We start from the raw sequence: 20,403 nt of genomic DNA, 5'->3' as shown, positions 1-20,403 counted from the left end.
CAGAAAAATTTAAACAGAAAGAATATTGGTGATATGTGTTAACTTCAGACAGTGTTATACATACATCAGTGAAATCTCAGCAGGAAAAACAAAAGGAGAGTGAAATATTTTTTCAAAGAAATAATAATTGAAATCTTTCCCAAGTTGATGAAAATGACCCACTGATCCAAGTAGCTCAACAAACTTGGACCACAAGAAGCATGAAGGAAACAACATCAAGGCATGTGGTAATCACATTTCTCAAAACCTACAATAAGACAAAATCTTAAAACCAACCACCAAAAATAAATGTAAGAATGACAACAGATTTCTGGTTCCTGCCTTCACCAAAAGAGATCTCAGCAAAATAACATCTTTAAGGAACTTAAAGAAAAAACTAGTTGACCTAGAATCTATATTCATTCTATAGATAAACATCTTTTATCTAGTAAAATATCTTCAGTAAAAAAGTTTTTCAAAAACAAAAGCAAAGAAAATAGAGGGTAATTTTAGAATATACATTTGATTGTGTTTGAATTATGAAATTTTCTTCAGATATGATAAACCATGACTCTTTGGCTGCTCAACATTTTAAAAAGCAAAATATTTTTACATAAACAAGAGCTGAATGAACTCACCATCAGTAAATCTGCACTCAAAAAAAAAAAAAAAAAACTAATTCAGGCAGAAGGAAAATGATGCCAAATAAAAATTTGGATCAACACACAAGGGGATTCAGACCACTGGAAATGGTAACTACATGGGGTATAATAGAATATTATAAAAGCTCTTTCTTTATTATTTAAATTTATTTAAAAGATAATTGACAGTAAGTAAGAATTATACTGTGGGATTGTAGCATAATGGAAGTAAAATACATGAAAGAATAGCATATAAGCTTGGAGGGTGAATGGAATTATATAAAATATCTCACTTGAAGGTAAACTGTGATAAATAAGTTAAAAGATATATATTATAAACCCTAAAACAAAAAAGCAAACACAGTTAATAAGTATACAAGAGAAATAAAATAGATTCAGAATATACTCAGTTAAGGCAAAAGAATAAAGGGGGAACAAAAAATAGATGGGATAGAGAGCAAATAAGATGAGAGGCTAAATAATTAGCCTCTGTTAATAACTGTTAATAATCACATTAACTACAAAGAGTCTGATGGCTTCCAATAAGGGGAGGATTGTCAGACTGGATGAAGTGAGCAAGTCTGGGCCATGCACAGTAGTCTTCTCGTCTAAGAGGAATATGTTTCAAGGCTGCCAATGGATGCCTGAAACTGCAGGGAGAACCAACCTCTGTACCGTGTTCTTTCCTATACAGACACACCTATGATAAAGATTCATTTATAAGTGAAGCATAGGAAGAGATTAACAACTCATGAAAAGTGAGACAATTACAATACACTATAATAAAAGTTATTTAAGATTTATGAATTGTTTTCTTTTTTCAATTTTCCATTTAACATCTTCAGTTCACAGTTGACCTCCGGTAACTGAAACTGTGGAAAGCAAAATTACAGATAAGGAGGGACTGTGTATGAGAAGGATGCTTTAAATAGAAAAACACAAGTAGGCTAAAGAAAAAGAATAGAAAAACGCACCCATGCTAACACTAATTAAAAGAAAGCTTGAGTGTCTTATTAGAGAAAGTAGATTTGGAGGAAAGAACTTTCCCAGGGATGAGAAGGTCATTTCATAATTATAAATTTATGAACCTAGATTCAGAAATCTTAAACAAAATATTTCAAAACGAATCCAACAATGCATATAAAAATAATATTTCATCACCAGGTAATATCATCTTAGATATGTGAGGGTAGCTTGCTACTGAAAAATTAATCAATATAATTCAATATATTAACAAACTAAAAAAGAAAAACCGCTATAGTTATCTCAGTATACATAGGAAAGACAGTAGTCAAAAGCCAACATCAATCCATAATTTTTTTAAAAACTCAGCAAGATAGCAATAGAAAAAAATTCTTTAATGGAAGAAAAATCTTACTAATTTTGAAAGACTTCATATTTTACTTCCTGAGACCAGGAGCAAAATAAGAATGTCTGCTCTTGCCTGGCGTGCTGCACAGCCCTGTAATCCCAGCACAGAGGATCGGGAGGGTAAGGCAGGAGGATCATCATGAGTTCTAGGGCAGCCTGGGCCACAGAGTGATCAGGCCATCCTGAACTATAGAGTGAGACCTTGTCTAAAATAAAGAGCATATCCTTATTATTTTTGCTCAGCATCATTTTGGAAGTTCTAGCCAAAACAGTATGGCAGGAAAAAGAAATAAAAGCCATCAGATTGGATGGAAAAATGAAAGTCTACTTGCAGATGACATAATCATCTATACAGAAAATTCACAACAATTTTTTTTTAAAAAAACGCTTCTAAAATTAATAGGTATGAGCTGGATACACAATATATAAAATTCAGTTGTATTTCTACATATTAGCAGCACAGTGTTATAAATTGAAATTTTAAATAATGCCACTCAAATAGCGTTTAAAAATAAATAACAGGAATAAGTCTGACAGAGGTGTTCAGGACTCTATAATAAAAACTATGAAACATTCCTGAGAGAAATTTAAAACATCCTAATTAAAATGGAGAGATATACTTTGTTGGTGGGTTGGAAGACTCAATAATATTAAGATTTAATTTCTCTCCAGATATACTGTTAGAATCAATATAATCTCAAATGGCTTTTTGGTAGAGATTGATAAGCTAGCTCTGTGACACAGAAAGGCAGTAAGACTAGAATAGCTAAAATAACTTTGGAAAAGCACAATATTTGAGTGTTAATACTGACTTCAAAACTAATTGTAAACATACACCACTCAAGACAGCATTGCAATAGTGTAAAGATAAGTACACTAATGGAACAGAACAGAAAGTACCAAATTGGACCCTCACTTATACAGACAACTAATTGATGCAAAAGCAACACAGTAAAGAAACGATAGTCTTTTCAACAAATAACACTGGAATAACTAGATATTCATACACAAAAAAAATTCAATCCATAGATAAAATGACATCATACATAATAATTAACTCAAAATGGATCATATACCTTAGTGTAAAACCTAAAAGTATAACACTTATAGAAGAAAATGTGACCTTAGGTTAAGTAAATATTTCTTAGATAAAATAGCAAAAGCATGATCCAAAATGGAAAACAACTAGTAAACTGGGCTTCATCAAAATTAAATGATGCTAGGGGCTGGGGATTTAGCTCAGTGGTTCCCTCACCTGGCTTGCAAGTGCAAGGTCCCGAGTTTGATCCCCAGTACCAAAAAAAATAAAAAAGATTAAATAATGCTCTTCAAAGACAGAGCTAAGAGACTGAAAAGACAAACCACAGACTGGAAGAAAAGATTTTCAAAACATAGATTTGATAAAGGACTGGTGTCTCGAATGTTAAGGAATCTCTCAACTCAGTAATTAAAAGAATAGTCCAATTAAAAAAAATGGCCCAAGTGTTTGAATAGTCTTCTAACCAGTAAAGATGTATGAATACTGTGTACATAAAAAGATGGTCAATAACATAAGGGAAATATAGGCTAAAAAGAGGGTGATACCATTGCACCCCCTAAAGGCTGACTATACTGAGTATAGCTAAGAAACTGGAGCAATTGGAATCCTCATACACTACTCATGGGAATGTAAATGATACAAGTGGCTGCAGAAAACAGTTTTTCAGGATATTTAAACCTAACTGGATACTAGATGGCATTAGAGAATTATTGCTTAAAAATTAATTAATTTTAAGCAAATAATATTATTGATGTGGTATAAAAATCTGTCCTTGTCTCTTAAGAAAAATTGTATCTATCTACCTTTCTATATCTATCTATCTATCTATCTATCTATCTATCTATCTATCTACTGACTCCTGGCCAACCTCAACTCATTTGAAAGGCCCATGGCTAGTGCCCAGGAGGAGGCTCCCCCACCGCCATTCCACCACTCCTAGGGCAGAGGAGGTGATCCAATCCTAGCTCCCAGGAGGAGGCTCCCCTTCCACCATTCCACCACTCCTAGAGCAGAGGAAGTGAGCCAATCCCAGCACCCAGGAGGAGCCTCCCCTGCCACCATTCCACCGCTCCTAGGGCAGAGGAGGTGAGCCACGTGGGCACGAGCAGCACACCCCCCCCCCCGGAAATGAGAAGACACATAAACAAGACTCAAAAACAGACTTCCAGATCACCTACAGCAACCCCAAAAGGAAACGAGATGGAACAGTCTGATACTCAACCACATGACTCCCTGAACTGGCAACAAAAGAGGATCTGGAAAAAAATGAAATCAGAGATAATTTCTCAGATAACAGCAAAGATTGTGCCCATAGTGCAAGACATGATTAATAAATCTAGAGAGGACACAGATTAAAATAAATAGAGGATCTGAGGAACATGATGGAATCCCAACATAGGAAACAAATGGAATCCATAAAACAGATGCAAACAGATTTCCAGGAGATTAAAAACTCCATTGAAAGTCTACACAGCAGAATGGACCAATGTGAGGACAGAATTTCAGATATAGAAGATAAGATTGCAATTAGTGACCAGGAAAAGAAAAATTGCTGCAGTATTGTAAGGGACCACGAGAAAGCAATCCAGCAGCTGCTAGATGATGCAAAGAAGAATAACATAAGACTGATTGGAGTCAATGAAGAAAGAGGAGAGAGTGCAGGTGACATAAAAAAAACTTCACAGAAGTGATGGCAGAAAACTTCCCAAGCAGGGGAAAAGAGCTTGACATACAGATAAGTGAGGCATATAGGACTCCAACTAGCCTTGATCAAAAAAGATCTACACATAGGCATATAATAGTTAGGATTCCAGAAACCCAACAGAAGAACAAAATTCTACAAGCAGTGAGAGAAAAGAAACAAGTCACATACAAAGGAAAGCCCATCAGAATCACAGCAGACTTCTCAATGCAAACCCTCAAGGCAAGAAGAGCTTGGAGTGATGTATTTCAAGCCCTAAAGGAAAACAGCCTCCAACCCAGATTGATGTACCCTGCAAAACTATCTTTCAAAATTGATGGAGAAATAAGACACTTTCATGATAAAGAGCACCTTAGGAACTTCAGGAATACCAAACCAACACTTCAAAAAATTTTAGACAATATCCTAGGAAAAGGCAATGAGGATCACAACCTCAGGAAGCCCAGCAGAATGAATCCATTGGGCATGACAAGTTAAACGTAAAGGGGGAGAATCCAACAAAAAGAAAAAGTCATGACAAGTCTTTTAAAACTTTTAACTTCATCTCCCTAATGAGTGTATAATTCAATCTTGTTATTGTACTTATTAGTATTTTTCTCATTCTAGTGTTGCACACCTTTCCTTGTGCTGTACTGGCTATTTATCATCTTGTGTCTACTTTGTAATTGGGTTGTCTATTAATGAGCTGTAAGAGTTCTTTATATATTCTGGTCATAGGTTATATGCATTGTAAATATGGTCAGTTTTAGAACTACTTTTCCTTTTAACTATGTCATTTCAAGGTCTAAATTTTGGTGGAATCTCATTTATCAATTTTTTTCTTTTGTACTTCATGTTTTTTGTATCCTAGGAAGTTCTTGCCTACCCTAAATTCATAAACATTTTCCCTTATAATATTTTCTTAAAGTTTTATAGTTTCAGTCTTTCATATTTAGGTTCATAGATCCTTTCAAGTTATTTTTATGTATGGAAATAAAGGGTTGAGGTTAATTTTTTATATATGGATACCAGGTATTCTAGTGCCATTTGCTGAAGACACTATCTTTTCCTCAGCTCTTGAATTGAGTTTATATTCTATAAAATGTTAATGTTAAATAATCTTTCAAAACTCAGTGGACCTTATATGTGTGGTTCTATTTCTAGATTCTCTTTTATTCCAATGATCTATATGTCTTTCCTTACACCAACACTGCCTTGATTACTGTAGCTTTAGAGGAAGTCTTAAAATTAGGTACTAAACATCTTCCAACAATGTTTTATTTTTACTTTTCTAGGTCCTTTGTACTCCTACATAATTTTTCAATTTCAATATCCAATTCTTCATTTATAGCAAGTATACATAGACTTGAATTTTTATACATACCTTGTGTTTTCTAATCCTGCTAAATTCAAATACAAGTTCTAGGGGCTCCTAGAGATTTCTTAGTATTTTCTCTGTAGATGATCATTTTATCTACATGTAAAGATTTTGCTTCTACCTTGCCAATCCTATCCTATTTGTGTCAGTTTATTGCCAGACTACTTTGGTTTAGGCCTATGTTTCAAAGTTTAATGGACAGATGAAGAGTAGGCATATCTGCCTTGTTCCCCACCTTAGGGAGAAAGCATTGTATCTTCTCCATTCATATAAGGCATTTTTGCTGGAAGTATGGAGTACATGTCTTTAATGTGTTGAGAAGGTTCTGTTCTACTTCTAGTCTCCTGATAGCTTTTAACATGAACAGCTGTATAATTTAGTCTGATACTTTTTATCCAACTAGTGACAGGACCATATGGCTTTTTCCTTTCCTCTGTTAAAATGATGACTTTTGGGGGTGGATCTTCCAATGCTGAACCAACACTGCCATCCCTATAATAAAACCACTTTCTACATACTGCCAGATCTGACTTCTAATAGTTTGTTTTGTTAAACAAATTTCTATCTATGTTCATACTTTTTTCTTCTATTATCTTTATCCAGTTTTAGGATTAGCACAATGTTGATTTCCTAAAATGAGGGGAGAAGTGTTCCTTTTTTTTCTGCTTTAAATGTTTGATATAATTTATCAGTAAAAATGTATACCAGCCTGTTTTTGTTATATAGGTAGGTTTTCAAGCTAGCAATATGCTTTCTTAAATAGGTGCTATTCAAATTTTATATTTCCTCCAGAGTTAGTTTCATTAATTTGTTTTCCAAGGTACTTCTTAGAAGTTGTCAAATTTATTTCAAAACAGATTTTTGTAATATGCTTTCTATATCCTTTTAAATTCTGTAAAATCTGTGGTAATGTCTCCTAGATCTTGATATTGTAATTTTAAAAAATGTATAATTGATATTGTGTAATAGGAAGTAAAGGTCTAAAGGAGCAGGGGAAGTGGGAGGGGTAGGGAAAAGGAAAGAAGGGAAAAGAAAAAATATGAGAAAAGGAAAAAAATGGAAACAAAGTCTTTGCAATAGGGAAGGGTGGAGGGGGTGATGGGAGGGTAGGGGAAGGGGAAAAAAATAAGAACCAAGATACTCATGTAATGGTACAAGATCCCAAAGATGTATGTAACTGTATTTTATACCTAAAATGTACCAATAAACTTAAGGGGGGGGGCGGAATAAAGAAAGGCCCATGGCTTTGTGGATATTGTCTTTTGTTGTGAGGTTTGCTGAGGAGCAGGGCCTGTACTCTCCTTCATAGAATGGGCTGCTTTACGGACAGCTCCAGTACACTGTATCAGGATCTTAGATGTTTGTGTTGTGCCTACAGGCTCTCCTTTAGCCTCAAAGGAAGGCTTTGGGATGGCCCAGGGAGCTTTCAAAGCATTCCTGGTCTCCAAAGGTCATGATAACCACAGAATGTAAAGATACTTGATTGAATGGATACATTATATTATATCATATATGATTTCTCTCACTTGGGATATTAATAGAAGGGCCTTGGTCAAGTATGATCTCAATGACCCTCTTGCTTTTATTCTCAGCCCATCTTCCATGGAAAATACTTGGTCATTTTTGGAAGCCCAGGATGGATGCCTTTCCTGTGTCTTTGAGTGTTATATATCAAGTTACCACCTTTCAGTGTCCCACAGACTCTTACTGCAGCTTCTCCAAGCCAGGCACAGTGGCCAGAAATAAGAGTTGATTAAATTGCACCCCATGCACCAAAGGAGTACACAGCATAGTTGGAAGAGATATGGCAGCAAGTGATTATGGTATTAGGTGCAAAGGAGGGGCAGCTCTCATCTGACAGCTGGGGCATGGTCCCTGAAGGCAGTGACAGTCAATGATTGAAAAATGTAGAGGCCTCAAAGTTTAGAGGCACAGTTTAGTAAGCATTCTGGGCAGAGAAAGCTCAATAGCGGAAACCTGTAGATATGGAAGTTCGCATTCCAGGACATGCGAGAGATGAGGCTGATGGGGTATGGAGTACCCACGCCACGAAAAGGGACTTTCTTGCCATCATGAAAGTATGTGGCATAAATTCCCCTTCTCTGCAGTCAGGCCTCACCTCTCTCACCCACAAACCTGGATGCTGACCACAGCCTCCTAGAGCCAGCTGATCTGTCCACTGAGCTGTCACCAACCTGAGTCTCTCCTGGGATAAACGTTTAAACAGTGTCTTTACAATCTCCATGTGAATCAGCTCAAGATCAAGGCTGAATGAAAATCTGGCCCCACAGGTGATTTTCTTTCTCCATGAAAAAACTAAATCTCCCTTCTCTTGGTGTATTCACTAAAACACCTCACAATTTTAATTAGATATTGCATGCATATAAATTGAATTTTAAAAGCTGCATCAAATTGTATAGTATCTTTAAGTGGAAATTAATGGTGTCTTCCTACTTTGCTGCAATAGCTCAAATTTTCTTTTTGCTTGAAACTCTTTTCACAAGTAGCAGTTTGAAAAAAACTGCAACTGTCTTGCCTTCCTTTATTTTTTTCCCTTTTCCCCTAACACAAGAACAAAACCTCGAAAACTGACAGAGGCACTGTATCAAAAGTTTTTACTCTCTGGAGTCCTGTAATAACACTCCCCTCTTGTAATGAAAAGTGCATACATTAAAAAAAGAAAAGTATATGTGTCGGTTTTTATTGTCAATAATCCACTGCCAAAGTCATACATGCTCAGTGGATAAAGTGTTGCATGCAGATTTTTTTTTCACGCTCCTGTACTTAAAAGAGTGTTTGGGAATAAGACATGGGCTGATACAAGTGAGTAGTACCTGTGAGTTTTCTGAACTCTCTGGTGTGGTCCTTTAATCACATGCACATCCTTCCCAGCACCATGTGCTTCTGTTTTAGAGAAGATTCTCAAATGCTTGACAGATGAGTTTGTATAGTGGGTGCTGGTGGTTTTTAAGAGTTCATTTGGGATTTTAATTTTTGTTTTACTGATTTTTTTTTCTTTTTTATTAATTTTATTGGTACATTTTAGGTATACAATATAATGACATTCATCATTGGGAATTTGTACCTTTACATAATATATCTTGGTTCTTATTTTTTTCCCCATTCCCCTACCCTCCCTTCAACCACTCCACCCCCTCCCTATTTACAAAGATTTTTTTTCCATTTTTTCATTTTCTCATATTAATTCCATTCGCTTCTTTCCTTTCCCCTACCCCTCCCACTTCCCCTTCCCCTTTGCCCTTTTTCTTCCTATTTCACATTATCTATTATACCTTTCGATTATTATTTACACTTTCAGGTTCTCACACCAGAGAAACTATTCGGTATTTACACATGTGTCCTATTTATTTCATTTTATTTATTTTAAGAGTATACTCTTAAGTGAAATAAATAGGACACACATGTGTAAATACCGAATAGTTTCTCTGGTGTGAGAACCTGAAAATGTAAATAAGGACTAAATGTATAATAGGTAATGTGAAATAGGAAGAAAAGGGACAAAGGGGAAGGAAGTGGGAGGGCTAGGGGAAAGGATAAAAGGGAATGGGATTAATATGAGAAAATGGAAAAATAGGAACAAAATCTTCATAAATAGGGAGGACTGGAGGGGTTGAAGGGAGGGCTGGGGAAGGGTGAAAAATAAGAACCAAGAGAGCCTATGTAAAGGTGCAAATTTCCAATGATGAATGCCATTATATTGTATACCTAAAATGTACCAATGATTAGAATGAATAATCGATAATGCAAAATAGGAAGAAAAGGTCCAAAGGGGTAGGGGTAGTGGGAGGGGCAGGGGAAAGGAAAGAAGGGAAAGGAAAAATGATGAGAAATGGAAAAAATAGAAATAAAGTCTTTGTAAATAGGAAAGGGTGGAGGGGGTGAAGGGAGGGCTAGGAATGGGGAAAAAATAAGAACCAAGATGCATTATATAAAGGTACAATTCCCAATGAGAAATGTAATTGTGTTGTATACCTACAATGTACCAATAAAAGAATTTAATACAAAAAAAAAAGAGTACTGCCTCAATGTTTTACTGATTTTTGACAGAAATTATTCTGCCCAACATATGACTAGTCAATAGGTTCAGATATACCTAAAGCACTCATTGACTATATTTAGGATTCAAGCCTGCATTTCTCTTAAGCTGCTGGATGTATTCCCAGTTGTAAGTGGTTGTTTTCCCAACATGTAGTCACAAACTTACTAATGGAGGCTGAATTAAATTTAAATTCTGTTTTCTGTTATTTAGATGGTTTGTTATATCTGATCAATGTAATATGGCCATTGGCATGTATTTCAACAACAGCCCACTTGTATTCCCTTCTTGAAATCAAATTTTGTCAGCTTAATACCTATGCATTTGACAGCTAGTTAGCACCTGTTTATTTTATGCATTTATTGTGCATGTATGCCATCCTCCCTATTCTCCAGTTGGTATTCTAAGTGCATTTAATCTTCATAACAATCCTACAGTGTGGATACAGTTACTCTGTTTTACAGATGAGGAGGCTGAGGCGAAGGCTTAGAGAGATGAATAGATAACTTGGCTGACCTCACACATTCAGGAAGTAGCAGAGCCAGTCTCGTTCATTGCCTGTGCCCATGACTGCCATGCCATGCTGTCCCTATCATTCAACACCTATCTTTTTTTTTTTTTTTTTTTGTACTGGGGATCGAACTCTGGTCCTTGTGCTTGTGCAGTGAAACCACTGAGCTAAATCCCTGGCCCAGGTGCCATATGCTTTTAAAGGGACATTCCCAAAGCTATCAGTGTAGACAGTGTAGCAGTTTGAAGTAGGCTAAAGGTCCAGGGAAGCTCTTTCTCAGAGTGCCAAAGGCTGAGCTGAAGAAGAATTGTGAGCCACTTCTTAGGTTAAATGTGAGGTTGGCTGGTGTCAAAGGAAAGAGCAATCTGGGCATAGGAGATACCTGCACAAAGGCCCTGTGGCAGAAGAGAACATGACCATCAAAGAATGAACATATATGTGCCATTATGGATGGCAGAGTCAGGGCAGGGGAGTGCAGAGCCCTATGAGAAAAGAGCCTGTCATATATAAAGTTATAAGCACAGACATATTTTACAAAGAGGAAGGTACTTCTAATCCTCAAACATGTTGAATCAAATGGAACAAAGGGAGAAGATGGAATGGAAAACACTTCACATACAAGAATAACAGTAATGCACAGGAGAACCTCACATCTGCTGGTGATTTAAGGAGGTCATGTGCAAGGATGGTTCAATAGTCAGGAAGTAGTGTTATTCCTACATTTACATGAAGAGAAACTGAGGCTTAGGGAAGATGTCACTTACATTGCTAATATTGAGGTAGTGGGGCCTGTACTCAGGCTTCTAGCTCCAAGGCCAGTGTTCCTCTCACTGCCCTGCACTGCCCAGAGGTGACAGCCAGCTTAATGTGAGTCCTTCTGAATATGCAGGTTCTGAGATCAACTTGGGAAGGCAGAGAGTCTGCATGGCCTAACAGATGTAAGGAAATGGTCAGGACTTGATCTCAGAGTCTGAAGTGCCAGGTAAGGAGGGTGGACACACAGGAGGAGGGCTCATTGAGAGTCTTTAACCACGTGGCCCACCAGATACCCATGCGCTAGATAAAATCTAGGCCATGGAAAAAGTCTTGGTATAAGAATCCTCAGCCACTGGAAAAGCAACTGCTACAATCTTTTACAACATGAATATAGATAGCCTTGACCCCACCCAGTGTTAGGACAATTGATTTTGAGCATCTGGGCCTCTCTACCAGTGGGAGCAGGGCTCACCCCTGTCAGTCAGTTTTACAGGCTTGGACATCTCTACCTGCTTGAACCATGCCCCAGCGTGCATTCCCCACCTCTTTGCCAAGGTGACCTTGTGGAACCTTGTCAAATGCCTGGATAAGATTTTGCAATTATGGCTGTTACTTGCCTGCTCATCTGGAAGCTACCAGATGTAGGAAAAATAGGGAAATGACTTATTCCTAGGGAACACTTTTTAGCTTTGAGCAGTTATCACTTTTTCTAAGTGCTCAAAGACAATTTTAGATTCATTTCCTTGATTTGGCTCTGGTTCAAATTCAGAGTTTCAAACTGTAGTCTCCAGGACTTTTTCTTCATGCTTTTTCTGTGATTGATTCAACAGATGGTTCCAGAAGGAAAAGCACCAGTTCTCCAGGCTTGTCTCTGTCTTGTCCAAGACAAGATGCAGAAGGCCTATACCTGGCAGCCTGTCAGCATGCAGACCCCACCCAGGCCTGGCATCCTACCCAGCCAAGCTCAGCTCTGACTTGGTTACTTCTGAAATGTTATGGCTTGGGTCTAGATATCTCCCGCAAAGCTCCATGCGGTCATAGGTGGGGCTTTTCAAAGGTGGCTGGATCTGCAGCTGGAATCGAGGATGTGTGATTATTAAATTAACCCACTGATTGGTTTGGCATAGTTCTGGGTAGGATGAAGAGTGCCTCACCCTGGGTGTGAATGCTGTCTACCCTAAGGGTAGGTAAGCTGGATAAGATATGAGGGACAGAAGGAGGGTGGTCACTTGTTGTTTGTCCCTTACTTGCCGCTTGCTGCCTTCTGCCTGCCCTGTTTTGTCATGAACTGTTTCTCCTCTGTGAACTGTTTCCCCTCTGCCATGCCACCCTGCCTTGGCCAGATGATTATGGACTGAAACCTCTATGAACTATAAGCCAAATCAACCTTTCCTCCTTTAACTTTGGGTGTCGGGTATTTTTGTCTCAGCAATGAAAAAAGTAACCAAGATGTAGACCTTGGATTCTGCTCACTATTTCTGCTTTCCTTCAGATGCCAAAATAATGCAAAGTAGTGCTGGGCTTCCGAAGAGGCATTGTTCTCCTCCTTGTGATCAAAGGAGTCACCAATTTGTGTCAACCTTGGTATCAGGCCCACTCGCTAGCTACATTACTGAGTAATTCACTCCACCTCTCACTCCTGTCTTTCCTCAATTGTCACATGGGCATAATATCTCCTAGCCTTCAAGGTTATTTATTTTAAGACTTAAATGAGATGGTGTGCATCAAGTATCTAGCCCACACAATATATACAGTAAATGCTTGGTCTTCTCTGGCATCCTGCTTGGTCTGAACTCGGTGCTGGTGTAAAGGACCGCCCGGTCCTGTGGCCATGACCAGACAGGTTAACATAATATTCTCATGTCTAGGCATGGAAATGAGAAAACCACAAAATAGTTCTCATTTTCTTTTAGCCCTTTCTTGATACTTTATGATGTTATTTTCTAACAATCTTGTCCCACATGCTTGTGGCATCCCAGATTAAATTGCGTCATAAAGATAACAGCCCAGGCCAAAGCCTTGTCCTTCTTTCTTTTTCCCTTTGGACAACCTTGAGGAGGGGAAAGGTATTTTATAGCTCCCAGTTTTTCCTCTCAGTGACTTGCATTTTAAATTGAAGCATATTTATTGTAATATCATTTATACTAGCAATTCCCCATGTTAAATAAAAATGTCAAATCAGTGTCCAGTATGATACACAACACTTTTGCTACCCCTGTGATTTTAATTTTAATTCTCTATTACACAGTGCATATGGAGAAGATTAAATGCATCATGATAAGGTGGTGCAGTACAATCCAAGATAAGGGCAGAAATTAAGCTATAATAATTCCATTTAAGGCTGTAACAGCCCAGTTCTGGGTCTTCTGGGCTTTCAGAGATACCACAAGAGCATGAGTAAATATTATATAAGCTCAGCATGTTACTTTAATCTTGGGCTCACACAGACATTTATTAATCAAATAGGATGATTTAATATATATTCATGGGCAGTGCCCAGCTTGGTCTGAAAAAACTTCATTTTCACATTTCTAATTTAAAAGATTTTTCTGGAGAAGATAGGTTTTAAGAATGTTGAATTACTTCAGCAGTTGTTTTGAACCAAGATAATTTTTTCTGTCATGTGAGGCTTCAAGGATTTGAGGTTACATGTGTCACATTCCAAATTCTTTCAAAGTGAAAGGCACTTTCCTGATTAACAAATCAGTGTTTTCATTTTCCTTATATTTCTCCCTTGAGATGTGGCTTAATTGAAACAGTTCTTGGAAGGGTCTATGAAGAGGCAGTTTCTATGGCAGCTATTCCAGCACCAGGCCCAGCTACACCACTGTAGTGTTAACAGCTCTTTGCCAAGGCCTGTGCTTCATACCAAGGTCCTTGGGACCTTCTAGAAATCCATGTATTTGGGGTTTAGGATGCGCTGGAGAACTGGTCCTCAACCTTATGAACCATAAGATTCTCCCATACCTTCCCCTAACTTCTTATCTTCTCCTTTCCTCCAAGTAAATACAAAGCCAAAATATCAACGTACTTGTTTTATTTTTTACTTATTTAGTCTTAGTCTCTTATTCCTCTGAAAGAGTTGTTGCAAACCACACATTTAACAAGAGACTAATGTCTGGAATATATAAAGAACTCTCAAAACTCAACAGCAAAAGCAATTAATCCAACTAAGAAATGGGCAGAAGACATGAAGAGGCATTTCACTGAAGAGGACATGCAGGTAGCAAATAAGCACACAAAGAGATATTTACCAATATTAGCCATTAGAGAAATGCTACTTAAAAACATGATAAGACACTACCATACATTTACAAAAATAGCTAAAATAAAAAATAATGGTAACACCAAGTACAGGAAAGAATGCAGAGAAAGTGAACCACTCCTAATGGACATGGGGTGTAAAGCCACAACTAGTCTGGAAAGCAGTTTGGCAGCTTCTTATAGAACTGAACATGCAATTGCCAAGTAACTCAGCAATTGCACTCTTGGGCACTTATCTCAGAGAAATGGAAACATGTTCACACAAAAACAGGACACAAATGTTTACTATAGCTTTATTCATGACAGCTCAAAACCAGAAGCCACTCAAATATCCTTGAATAGCATAGAATAAACCTCAGCAATAAAAAGAAACAAACCACTCCTGCAGCAGCTTGGTGAGTCTCCAGGGGATAATACTGAGTCACAAATGGCAATCCTAAAACGTGACCTGTTATGTGATTCCATTTACATAAAATTTTTGAAGTGACAAAATTACATAAGTAAAGGACAGATTTGGTGATTGCCAGTGGTTAGGGAAGAGAGCTTGGGGGCAGAAGGGAAGCAGGTATAGATGTGATAGAGCCCTGCAGAAGTTCCATGTAATGATGGAATTGCTCTTGTCTTGACTGTGGTGGTGACATGAACACTACAGATGTCATGAAATTTTATAGAACTAATGCACACACCCTGTACTCACACAAATGAGTGCATAAAAAGCTGATCAAATCTGAGTAAAATTCTTAAAAGTGGATTATATCAGCCAGGCATGGTGTCACATACCTGTAATGTCAGCAGCACTCAAGAGGCTGCGGCAGAAGGATCATCATGAGTTTGAGGCCAGCCTGGGCTACACAGTGAGTTCAAGGCCAGCCTGAACTACGTAGCAAGACCCTGTCTTAAAAAAAAAAAAAAGTAGATTATATCAATCCCAGTATCCTGCTTGTGGATTATGTCAATCTTAGTATCCTAGTTGTGGGTTATATTGATCTCAGTATCCTGATTGTGATATTATAGTACGATACTGCAAAATGGGAGCAACTAGGTGAAGGGTATCATTCTGTATTATTTCTTCTATGTGTAAGTCCACAGTTATTTCAAAAAGGGTGAAGGGAGAAAGTGACACTGTCCTTCAGAGGACCTCTTCCTCTGAAGTACTCCTGGTAGGTAAATGTCAGTGTCCCCATTCTACATGAATAAGGAAGGCAAGGTCAGGAGGTGACATTCCACAAATGTTTGGCAAAGTACTCAGCCTCTGACCATTCAGAGTCAGTGGTCTTGTCATCCTTTTCCTGAGCAGACACTGCCCTCACTGTCCCCTTTGGCTGCTGCTGCACCAGCCACTCAGCTCAAACTCTCAGCTCCCTGAGGAGAGAGCATCAGGGTTGAGATGCCAGCACTGGTAACCATCTCCACCTTCCAAATGGGAAGCGACAATCGTTCAGAGCAGAGACCAGCATCTGGCTTGGTTGCTAAGCAGACCATAAAGAGAATCCATGCAAAGAGCATTCAGAAAACCCAGGCTGACATCAGATAAGACAGTCGGTGAAGGAGAATTCCCAACAGCACAAAGGGCATTAATTAAAATGAATTGAATAGATGTGTCTGTATAAATATTCCTAAAGATGAGGTTGTCAAACAGAGTTAGACCTTGGGGAAATTTATGAGTTACTGAAAATTATAGGGAAAAGAAATTTATAAGGACAAAATCATTTACAAATAGATTTCATAAACTAATGAGATTGGTTACTTACAGGGGTGTGGGGGAATGAGTGGAAAGAAAAGGGAAGTGGGAAAAGAAAAGGAGCCAGGATGAGTGAAAGAGACCCTTCTCTGAGTGGATCTCTTTTTATAGTTCTGCTATGGAATCACATACCAGAAAAATGAAATACTGTATATAATTAAAACCTACTAAGATATGAGGGCAACCCAAGATGAAATACAAACAGTGGCAAATGAGCCTAACTCTATTACAAACGAATATGCAGTCACCCTGAATGCAGTAGGAAAGGAAAGAATTAACTCAGCAACAAAAGCAGCATCGTAACCGGATACTGCAAGACTTATGACTTCTAGTTAGTTTGTGTGTTTTCTACAGGAGAATGAGTGAACAGTTTAGGAACTACTTTATAGAAATACTAGGAACAAGCAAATTAATGTATAATCTCAGGTTTCTTACCTTTTTGTGGGGGGGGATGGCATCTCACTAATTTACTCAGGCTGGCCTTGAACTCACAGTCCTCCTGCCTCAGCCTCCCAAGTAGCTGGGATTACAGGCATGTGCCAATGTACCCTGTCTGTAATTTTTAAGAATTATTAACTCATATTAATTATACAAATTAATGAGTTTCACTGTGACATATCATGCTTTGATCCTATTCACCCTCACTACCATCCTTTCCTGCCCTTCCTTCTCTTTCCCTCCCACACCCCTTCTCCCTCTTCACTGTTAGTCTGCCTTCAGTTTTCAGGTCACCTTTTTAAATTTTTATTTATTTATTTATTTTCTACATATGAGAAAAAATTTGTGATTCTTGTCTCTCTGTGTCTGACTAATTTCACTTTTCATGATAACCTCCTGTTCTATCCGTTTTCCTATAAATGTCATAATTTCATTCATTATGGTTGAAAATTACTTCATTGTATATATATGCCACATTTTCTTTATCCATTCATCTGATCTAGGCTGATTGCATATCTTGGCTACTATGATTAGTGCTGCAAATAAAGGTGGGTATGCAGGTATCTCTATACTATGCTTACTTCATTTCATTCAGGCCCATAACCAGAGGGGTATATGATAGATCTACTTTTAGTTTTTTAAAGAACTACTATATGTTTTCCATAGCAGCTGTCCTCATCTATATTCCCACGAACAGTATGTAAGGGTTCCTTTTTCTCCATATCCTTGCCATCATTTTTTTTATAATACCCATTCTGATTGGGATGAGATGGAATCTGTATGTGAATTTTTGTTTTGTTTGTGTGTTTGCTTGTGGTACTAAGGATTGAAGTCAGGGCCTTTGCACTGAGCTACAACCCCAGCCCTTTTTTATTTTTTATTTTGAAACAGTCTCACTGTGTCACTAATTTGTCCAGGCTGAACTTGAACTTGCAGTCTTTCTACATGAGCCTCCCAGAGACAGGCATGCACCACCATGCCTATCTAGTTTTAATGTACATTTCTTTGATGGCTAAAGATGTTAAGCAATTTTTTCATATATTTATTGGCCATTTGTACTTCTACTTCTGAGAAGTATCATTTCAGATCACTTACCCATTTACTGATTGAGTTACTTGTTTTGTGTTGACTTTTTTTGTGTTTTTTATATATTCCTGTCAGATAAATAACTGGTAGATTTTCTCCCATTCTGAAGGATGTCTCTTCACTCTGTTGATTGTTTCCTTTGCTATGCAAAAGCTTTTTAATTTGATGTATACCAATTGTTAATTCTTGATTTTACTTTCTGAGCTATTAGAGTACTATTCAGGAGATTATTGCCTGTACCAATATCTTGAAGTATTTCCCCTATGTTTTCCTCTAGTCTTTTCAGAGTTTCAAGCTTACATTAAGATCTTTAATCCATTTTCAGTTGATGTTTGTATAAGATGAGAGGTAGAGATCTAATTTCAGTCTTTTATACCTAGTTATCCACTTGTCACAGCACCACTTCTTGAAGAGGCTGTCTTTTCTCCAGTATCTCTTTTGGCACCTTTGTTGAGAATTTACAGATGGCTGTAGATATGTAGGTTTATTCCTGAGTCCTCTGTTCTGTCCTGTGTATTTGTTTTTATGTCAACACTATGCTGTTTTTGTAACTATGGCTTTGTAGTAGCTTTTAAAGTGAGATATTATAATGCCTGCAGCATTACTCTTTGCTCGGGATTACTTTGGCTATTCAGAGTCTTTTATGCTTCTAAGTGAATGTTAGGATTTTTTTCTGGTTTTTTGAACAATGTAATTGGTATTTTGTAAGGGATTACATTGAATCTATTGATCATTCAGTAGTATGGCTATCTAACATACTAATTTCTCCCAATTTATGAACATGGGAAGTGTTGCTTACTATTGAGAAAGGGAATTACAGATAAGGAAAGGAAGAGAGGGTAGAATGAACACTTTGGTGTTATAGACTGGAATTAGAGGCTTCAGTATGAACATGTAGTTAGATACAGATATAGATACACATAGTTATAGAAATAAATACAGAGAGGCTTGGGGGTACATGTCAAGATAGATATATACATAGACAGATAGGTAGAGTGAATATAATTACATATATATATATTTATAAAATTTCTGAGCTCCATCCTCTAAGAAGACTTAGAAACCACAAAAACCCCATAGCAGTGAGCTCTTGGCTTCTAAATGCCATTCTTCAATAAAAGAAACCAGAGCTCCTTGGAGAAATGGTTGATTCCAGGGCTGAGCAGGGAAATTACAAGAGAAGGCTGAACATATAGTGGTTCCAGAAAGCAATGAAGTACTTAATAAATGATGGGAGCATGTAAGAAAGATACAGGGGTAACCCACAAGGACTTCCACTGGGTAGATATGAGATAATTTAAGAAACATAATAATGATACTAGTTCATACTCCATTGAATAAAATTATACTCATGCACATATGTTGATAAAAATAAATGAATAGATAAATGCAGGAGAAAATGTAAGTTCTTTCTTACAGTAAAATTCTAATAGCGTAGAAGCAATGTTGAAAATAGAAAATTATCATTTTCTAAATATCATGGTAGCAATTGTTGCAGACCTGAATCATTAGTGGATGCCAAAATTAGTGGGTAAAAGTATGATGGGAGAAGGATATTTACTTAGTTTCGTAGTGTTTTTCTATAAGATACTTAGAGTTTAAATACACAGGGGAAAATAGGAACAACGCTGTGGAGAACCACATCTGGTGGACACCATCTCAATCAAGTATCAAAGTTAATATCCTCAGAGCGGCAGCGGCGGCGACGCGCAGGGAGGGCTGCGCGGGTTGCCCTCTGCAGCCGCGTCTCCGCCATCCCCTCGCCGTCCCGGGGCGTTGTACGTCTCCTTCCGGGACCGAAGCCGCCCGCAGTAGCGGGCAGCCCCAGCCGCGTCACACCTCAGCGCCCAGGGGACATGCTGGAGAGAGAATGAGCCAGAGGGACACGCTGGTGCATCTGTTCGCGGGGGGATGCGGTGGCACAGTGGGAGCTATTCTGACATGTCCACTGGAAGTTGTAAAAACACAGCTGCAGTCGTCTTCTGTGACACTTTATATCTCTGAAGTTCAGCTGAACACCATGGCTGGAGCCAGTGTTAACCGAGTAGTGTCTCCTAGACCCCTCCATTGCCTAAAAGTAATCTTGGAAAAAGAAGGGCCTTGTTCCTTGTTTAGAGGATTAGGCCCCAATATAGTGGGGGTGGCCCCTTCCAGAGCAATATACTTTGCTGCTTACTCCAACTGCAAGGAAAAATTGAATGGCGTATTTGATCCTGATTCTACCCAGGTTCACATGATTTCAGCTGCAGTGGCAGGCATTTACTGTACATCTCTCCCGAGAAAAGAGTGAGATCGTGTTATAGAGTGAGATCGTGTTATCTCATGCTCCCCATCTGCAGGTCACTTCCTGTAGAAATATGGACTAATTTAAACCTTGTTTCACTGCAATCACTGCAACCAACCCCATTTGGCTTATAAAGACTCAGTTACAGCTTGATGCAAGGAACCGTGGGGAAAAGCA

General features: G+C 38.0%; 2 protein-coding genes across 9 annotated transcripts in view; both read left to right on the top strand.

Annotated features, from left to right (window-relative positions):
• The window catches only part of Nmnat3 (nicotinamide nucleotide adenylyltransferase 3), a 140,471-nt gene that overhangs the window by 71,040 nt on the left and 49,028 nt on the right, over positions 1 to 20,403 (top strand). The gene's annotated exons all lie outside the window — the stretch shown is intronic.
• LOC101697209 (solute carrier family 25 member 36) overlaps positions 7,838 to 20,403 on the top strand; it is a 28,322-nt gene continuing 15,756 nt past the window's right edge. Inside the window, 2 exon segments of the mRNA XM_004834342.3 lie at positions 7,838 to 20,197; positions 20,319 to 20,402. Coding sequence (XP_004834399.2) covers positions 19,813 to 20,197; positions 20,319 to 20,402 — 469 coding nt within the window. The 5' untranslated portion in view covers positions 7,838 to 19,812.

The sequence above is a fragment of the Heterocephalus glaber genome, unplaced genomic scaffold, assembly GCF_053883595.1.
Source record: "Heterocephalus glaber isolate CG9 unplaced genomic scaffold, H.glaber_assembly_v1.0 deba00001504, whole genome shotgun sequence".
Taxonomy (NCBI): domain Eukaryota; kingdom Metazoa; phylum Chordata; class Mammalia; order Rodentia; family Bathyergidae; genus Heterocephalus; species Heterocephalus glaber.
This window is presented reverse-complemented; position numbering and strand designations above follow the sequence as displayed.